Source organism: Lolium perenne, chromosome 6 (assembly GCF_019359855.2).
Source record: "Lolium perenne isolate Kyuss_39 chromosome 6, Kyuss_2.0, whole genome shotgun sequence".
In the NCBI taxonomy this organism is placed as follows: Eukaryota; Viridiplantae; Streptophyta; class Magnoliopsida; order Poales; family Poaceae; genus Lolium; species Lolium perenne.
In genome coordinates this window covers 134,873,931-134,881,932 of record NC_067249.2, presented here as the reverse complement: position 1 = coordinate 134,881,932, position 8,002 = coordinate 134,873,931, and the positions used below count along the sequence as shown (strand labels likewise).

Below are 8,002 nucleotides of genomic sequence, written 5' to 3'. Positions count from 1 at the left end.
GTTACAAATATGAGCAACCGAACCAGTATCAAATACCAGGTACTAGAACGAGAACCGGTGAAATGAACATCTATAACATGTATATCAAATATACCTTCTTTCTTCTTCTTGACAAGGCCGCTCTTCAGATCAGCCGATACTTGGAGCAATTACGCTTCCAGGTGTCCCTTCTCCTTGCGAATAGCACTCAGCATCGGGCTTAGGGCCGTTCTTAGGTTTCATAGGAGGCGTGGCAGCTTTCTTGCCACCCTTCTTGAATTTTCCCTTAGACTTGCCCTGTTTCTTGAAACTGGTGGTCTTGTTGACCATCAACACTTGGTGCTCTTTCTTGATCTCAATCTCAGCAGCTTTTAGCATGCCAAAGAGTTTAGGTAACTCATTGTTCATGTTCTGCATATTGTAGTTCATCACAAAGTTCTTGTAACTTGGTGGCAGTGATTGAAGGACACGATTAATCCCCAGTCTGTTAGGAATCACTATTCCCAAGTCACTGAGTTTCTTCGCATGCCCGGTCATGGCGAGCATGTGCTCACTAACGGAGCTGCCTTCTTCCATCATACAGCTGAAGAAATGTTTCGATGCTTCATAGCATTCCATTGCCGCATGAGTCTCGAATATAGCTTTCAGCTCATTCATCAACTCATGAGGATCATGGTGCTCAAAACGTTTTTGAAGATCGGATTCCAGATCGCACAGGATGGCACCCGAACTTGAGAGTACCGAGTTTTCCGAGTCGCGTAAACATCTTTTACTTCATCGGATTCATCTTCAGGAGGGTCACCTAGCGGTGCATCAAGCACAAATTGCAGATTTCCGCCAGAGAGGAAGATCCTCACATGACGGAACCAGTCGGTGTAGTTGCTACCGTTGCTCTTAAGTTTCTCTTTCTCTAGGAACTGATTAAAATTGATTGGGGACGCCATCTCTACAACATATATTTGCAATAGTTTAGACTAAGTTTATGACAAATTGAGTTTAAATTTTAATTCAACATAATTAAAAACCTAAGTGAACTCCCACTCAAAACAATATCCCTCGCATTGTCTTAGTGATCACACGAACCAAATCCACCGCACCTAAACCCGATCATCACGAGAAAGGTGTGATTTCAATGGCGAACACTCAAAGTGTTCATCATATCAACCATATGATTCATGCTCTACCTTTCGGTATCACGTGTTCCGAGACCATGTACGTACATGCTAGGCTCGTCAAGGCCACCTTAGTATCCGCATGTGCAAAACTGTCTTGCACCCGTCATATGTACTTATTGAATCTATCACACCCGATCATCACGAGGTGCTTCAAACGACAAGACTTGGCAACGGTGCTACTAAGGATGAACACTTTATTATCTTGAGATTTTAGTGAGGGATCATCTTATAATGCTACCGTCGTGATCTAAGCAAAATAAGATGCATAAAAAGGATTAACATCACATGCAGTTCATATGTGATATGATATGGCCCTTTTGTTCTTGCGCCTTTGATCTTCATCTCCAAAGCACGGATATGATCTCCATCATCTTCGGGCATGATCTCCATCATCGTCGGCGTAGCGTCAAGGTCAATGGCGCCGTCTTCATGATTGTCCTCCATGTAGCAACTATTACAACTACTTTGAAATACTACTCAACATGAAATTTAAAGACAACCATAAGGCTCCTGCCGGTTGCCACAATACAATAATGATCATCTCATACATATTCATCATCACATTATGGCCATATCACATCACCAAACCCTGCAAAAACAAGTTAGACGTCTCTAATTTGGTTTGCATATTTTACGTGGTTTAGGGTTTTCGACTGAGATCTAATCTACCTACGAACATGAACCACAACGTTGATACTAATGTTTTCAATAGAAGAGTAAATTGAATCTTTACTATAGTAGGAGAGACAGACACCCGCAAAGCCTCTTATGCAATACAAGTTGCATGTCGAACGAGGAACAAGTCTCATGAACGCGGTCATGTAAAGTTAGTCCGAGCCGCTTCATCCCACTATGCCATAAAGATGCAAAGTACTCAAACTAAAGATAACAAGAGCATCAACGCCCACAAACCATTGTGTTCTACTCGTGCAACCATCTATGCATAGACACGGCTCGCGATACCACTGTAGGATAACGTTGCATAGAAAACAAAAATTTTCCTACCGCGAACACGCAATCCAAGCCAAGATGCAATCTAGAAGACGGTAGCAACGAGGGGGTATCGAGTCTCACCCTTGAAGAGATTCCAAAGCCTACAAGAGGAGGCTCTTGTTGCTGCGGTAGACGATCACTTGCCGCTTGCAAAAGCGCGTAGAAGATCTTGATCACGATCGGTTCCGGCGCCACGAACGGGCAGCACCTCCGTACTCGGTCACACGTTCGGTTGTTGATGAAGACGACGTCCACCTCCCGTTCCAGCGGGCAGCAGAAGTAGTAGCTCCTCTTGAATCCGACAGCACGACGGCGTGGTGTCGGTGGTGGTGTAGAAGTCCGGCGGAGCTTCGCTAAGCTATGCGGGCAATATGGAGTGGAGGAGCAAAGCTAGGGTTTGGGAGGGGGTGGCCGGCCACTCAAGGGGGGCGGCCAGCTTATGGTCTTGGGGTGGCCGGCCCCCTCCCTTGGCCCCTCATTATATAGGTGGATCCCAAGTGTTGGTGTCCAAGTCTTCGAATAAGACCCGAAACCAAAACCTTCCATAGGAGGGGGAAACCTAGCCCAACTAGGACTCCCACCCAAAGGTGGGATTCCCACCTCCCATGTGGGGGGTGGCCGGCCCCCTATGGTGGAGTCCACTTGGGACTCCACCCATCTAGGGCTGGCCGGCCATGGAGGTGGAGTCCCTTGTGGACTCCACCTTCCTTGGTGGTTTCTTCCGGACTTTTCTAGAACCTTCTAGAACCTTCCATAGAACCTTCCGCGACATTTTATTTCACATAAAATGACATCCTATATATGAATCTTATTCTCCGGACCATTCCGGAACTCCTCGTGATGTCCGGGATCTCATCCGGGACTCCGAACAAATATTCGAACTCCATTCCATAATTCAAGTGCTACCATTTCAACATCCAACTTTAAGTGTGTCACCCTACGGTTCGAGAACTATGCGGACATGGTTGAGTACTCACTCCAACCAATAACCAATAGCGGGATCTGGAGATCCATAATGGCTCCCACATATTCAACGATGACTTTAGTGATCGAATGAACCATACACATATATTACCAATTCCCTTTGTCTCGCGATATTTTACTTGTCCGAGGTTTGATCTTCGGTATCACTCTATACCTTATTCAACCTCGTCTCCTGACAAGTACTCTTTACTCGTACCGTGGTATGTGGTCTCTTATGAACTCATTCATATGCTTGCAAGACATTAGACGACATTCCACCGAGAGGGCCCAGAGTATATCTACCCGTCATCGGGATGGACAAATCCCACTGTTGATCCATATGCCTCAACTCATACTTTCCGGATACTTAATCCCACCTTTATAGCCACCCATTTACGCAGTGGTGTTTGGTGTAATCAAAGTACCTTTCCGGTATAAGTGATTTACATGATCTCATGGTCATAAGGACTAGGTAACTATGTATCAAAAGCTTATAGCAAATAACTTAATGACGAGATCTTATGCTACGCTTAATTGGGTGTGTCCATTATATCATTCACACAATGACATAACCTTGTTATTAATAACATCCAATGTTCATGATTATGAAACTAATCATCTATTAATCAACAAGCTAGTTTAAGAGGCATACTAGGGACTTCTTGTTTGTCTACATATCACACATGTACTAATGTTTCGGTTAATACAATTCTAGCATGATATATAAACATTTATCATAAACATAAAGATATAAATAATAACCACTTTATTATTGCCTCTAGGGCATATCTCCTTCATAGACTCCGTATTCCTATGTATGGTGATGGAGGCGGATTAGGCGGCCAAGTTTAAGTACGCTCGATGTATTTTATTAGTGGAAATTATACCATTGGCGTTCTTGAAGCAGCAGCATCTTCAACTCATTTGGTAGCACGAGTATAAAAAAAGAAGGACATCACTACACGGCGGCGCCGCACGAATGACTCGGCTGTGCGGCGGTTCTCCTTCTAATTAGTTTGTAGGACAGCACTACACGGCGGCGCCGCACGAATGACTCGGCTGTGCGGCGGTTCTCCCTCTAATTAGTTTGTATGCATGCACGCGTCATCAAGATTCCTCTCAATGTATAAATTTAAAAAATCTTTATCTCTCAAATCGCTAGTCTATTTGAAAATCCGTTTTCACCATAGTCTTAGTCGCGACGAGATCTTCAACGTATGTTTTGAGAACTTTTTTTCTCCATCAGTAATTGCCAGTTTATGCACACGTAGTTGCCATATTATTCATTACATAGTTACTGATAGTAGTAAGTTGGTTTGTAGGTTCATGTATGTGATTCTACATTAATGTAAAGGTTTATGGTACCTAATTTGTGTGGAATGATATTATCTCTTAGCTCTTAGAGACAATTGGATACTCGTTCATTAGCTCTTCACATCATCAATAATAAAGAATAAGTAAAAAATATTATCTATTAACCATGCACAATTATCTTAATAATTATTGGTTGCTAATCTCGAAACATATTACTATAACCTGGAAATTTGGTATGAAGTAAAAAAAAACATTGTCACACCACACATTAGGTGTGCATATTAAAACAATGTCTACAAAAGCATGTAAACAAATATTTGATAGCTATATACAATTATTGTGGTAACTGTTTGATATTAATCTGGCAACTGGCGCAGCGAAAAAATATCTTCAAAACATAGCAACAATGGATCTTATTTTGAAGCTCTCGTCGAGACAAACTCAGCGGTACAAACGGATCACTAATCGGAATAACGATTTAAAAGATAAATGCTTTTGAATTTTTTATTTTGGCAATTAATGCGATAACGTCACTTATGAGGTGGCAGATTCTTGCATGCATGCATGTCTCTTCCCATATAAGAGCATCTCCAGGAGCTCATCCAAATTTGGTCCTCTATATCTTCATATAGAGGATCATCTATAAAGATTCCTTTTTAGATGTCCCCAGTTTTCCAGCAGATCATCTATAATCAGGACATCTATATTCTCTCTCCTAGATGTCACCCCAATTCATTTCACCGGAACCAGTATTCAACAGGTCCAAAAAAGATGCACAAGTAGGTGCCGGTGAGTTGTTCATCTCTGAATTGTCCATCTACAATAAACAACATCACAATTTAGTGTCTACACAATATCAATTCACAGCAGAAATGTATTCACGTATTCACTGCAGTAGCAAAGCAGTACAAAAATTTGTACCAAGGCAGTAGCAAAGCAAGTCTCAAAAAAGAAAAGGCAGTAGCAAAGCAGAAATTTGACCCTGCCCTCCGCCGCCCCCTGCTCCCTTTCTTCTTCCCAGCACGGCGGCTCCCTCCCATGCTCCCCTGCTTCTTCCCAGCACGGCTCCCATGTCCGCCGCCACCCCCTGCTCCCCTGCTCATCTCGGCCGTCCCCCGTCGCCCCATCTCGGCCGCCGCCGCCACCCCCTGCTCCCCTGCCCATCTCGGCCGCCCCCGTCGCCCCATCTCGCCTGCGCCGCCCCGGGCCCTACATCCAGCGCCGCCGCCGTCGCCCCATCTTGCCTGCGCCGCCCCGGGCCCTACATCCAGCGCCGCCGCCGTCCCCATCTCGCCTGCGCCGCCCCGGCCCGGGCCCTACTTCCAGCGCCGCCGCCGTCCCCATCCTATCTACCGCGCGGCGATGCAAAGGAAAATAAACTACAGCGCATACCTTGGCGAGTCGCGGACAGGCGCTGGCGTCCTCCTCCTCGTCGCCTGCAGCTTCCGATTTGCGCGGGAGCCGGGCGGAATCGCGCGGGAGGCGAGCGGAATCGCGCGGGCGAGGGAGCGATGATCCCGGCTTGGTCACCCAGAAGTGGAGGACGCACCCGAGAGCTGGATGGTCATGTATCGACCCATGTCCATATACATGTGCTGCTGGAGACGGTTTTTGGGGGTATGTCCTCTATATTTGCTATACATGTCCATATAGATGAGCTCCTGAAGATGCTCTAAGGAGCGCACGCAGAAATAATCCGCCGCACGGATGAGCTCTACATGCGGCGCTTCTATATAGATTTTCCCAAAAAAGAAATAACGCCGCCGTTAAGCCGTCTAACGCTGCACTTTTCTTCCGCAAACAGGCACCAGATCGCAACTTGGCCATCAAGACAGATCGAGCGCTCCCGCCTTTTTATCCATGTCAACGTCACTGCCCACCTCACTCTAACACGAACACCCCGTATGGTGATATATATACGCCGTCCAGCGCATCTTGAGCTTAGACATTCACCCAGTACCGCACAGAACTAACAACGGATTCTACCCCAAAGACACCACCTACGAGGCCGCATCCTCCGCCGTATGGACTCCTCCTCGGAATGGGCGGTCGCGCCCGCGGTCTCCGCACCCTCCACGTCGACTATGTCGCCCGGCGCCATACTCACAATGTCGGCCATCTTCCTGCTGTTCCTGACCTTGGCTCTCGTCATCATCTACCTCCAGTACTACTTCAACACCAACTTCCGGCCGGGGCCGAGCGGTGGCGTGGTGGCGGTTTCGGGTGCCAGGGACAAGGGCGTCGACCCTGAGCTGCTGCGGTCGCTGCCGGTCACGGTGTACCGTGCGGTGGTGCCGAAGGGCTTCGACGCGGAGGACGTGAGGGTGGAGTGCGCGGTGTGCCTGTCCGAGCTCGAGGACGGGGAGGAGGCGAGGTTCTTGCCCCGGTGCGGGCATGGGTTCCACGCCCAGTGCGTCGACAAGTGGCTGGCATCCCACTCCACCTGCCCGCTCTGCCGTGTCACCGTCGCCAAGCACGACGAGTCGCTGACTGCTTCGACGAGTCTCCCTCCCGTAGCGCCCGAGCCGGCGAACTTTGCGGCGAACCTGCCGGCGAGTGTGCTGCTCGGGGTTTCAGACCAGGCCACGCTCACCGCGGTGACGTCCGTGACCTCTGACGAAGGCCACCCGAGACCCTCCGGCTCCGGCCTGGCCACGGAAGAAGTGCTGGTGATCGACATTCCGGATTCGAGGACGCCGGCGACACCGCCGCACGACGCGACCAAGACGCCGAGCTCGCCGAGCCTCAGGTCGCTTAAGAGGCTGTGGAGCTTTGGGCAAGGGCCGTCGGTGCCGACTTCATCCTGTTGCTGGGGAAGCGGCAGCGGATCAGAAGGCGCTGAGCAAGTTATTAACATCGCCTGCGCAACCCCGAGAGCGCAGCTAGTGTAGAACCGAAATTGCCAGCTCAGTACATATAGTAGGCATTACGGGAAAACACATTTTTGCCTAATATGGCGGAGGACCCCAAGCTACAATGTCTGCCATGTCTAAATTTTGTCAGCAGTGACTTTACCTCGTCATTTTAGTTCTAGAAGTCTCAGGAGAGTGGTAGGTACACATTAGGATTTAACGACGTGTGGTGCCCCCCCCCCAAAAAAAAACTACTGTAATACAATGCAAAACTCTTCACTTGAGTCTTGATAATTTGATTGGTGGATTCAGAGAACTATTTACAAAGATCTCTAGCAATCAAGGCATAAGAACTTTACTTTGCCATACCAAAATTTTAGTATGTCAACTACCGTTGGCCACAAATTAACGTTTGATGCTCTTCGATAGATGTATTGTTAGAGAGGAGATGATCATGAATCGATTTAGCGTTCTACCCCCTCGCCCCTCGCTAGGGTGGTCTCCGGAAATTGAGGGCCCCTGTGCGAAAGTCAAAGGCCCTAAATTTTGAGGAAAAACCTAAAACACACATACACTTAATTATGAACTTCAATATCTGATCTGTCTTCCAATATTTAGAAATATATCAAACATTAATTTTATTGAAAGATATCAATAAATTGACCTCATGTTCAAGCATCATACTTCTATTATTTTTTGATATGAAATAATCTTCAATCGTTTATT

The 8,002-nt window shown here is 47.2% G+C and overlaps 1 protein-coding gene across 1 annotated transcript; it reads left to right on the top strand.

Annotated features, from left to right (window-relative positions):
• The first annotated feature begins 6,382 nt into the window (after window positions 1–6,382).
• Window positions 6,383–7,491, top strand: LOC127334458 (E3 ubiquitin-protein ligase EL5-like). The gene has a single exon (XM_051360911.2). The coding sequence runs from the start codon at window positions 6,449–6,451 to the stop codon at window positions 7,313–7,315; it is 867 nt and encodes a 288-aa protein (XP_051216871.1). The 5' UTR covers window positions 6,383–6,448; the 3' UTR covers window positions 7,316–7,491.
• Window positions 7,492–8,002: the final 511 nt, after the last annotated feature.

Coding starts and splice junctions, on each gene's coding strand:
- LOC127334458 (XM_051360911.2), top strand. CDS start 6,449: ATGGACTCCTCCTCGGAATGGGCGGTCGCGCCCGCGGTCTCCGCACCC.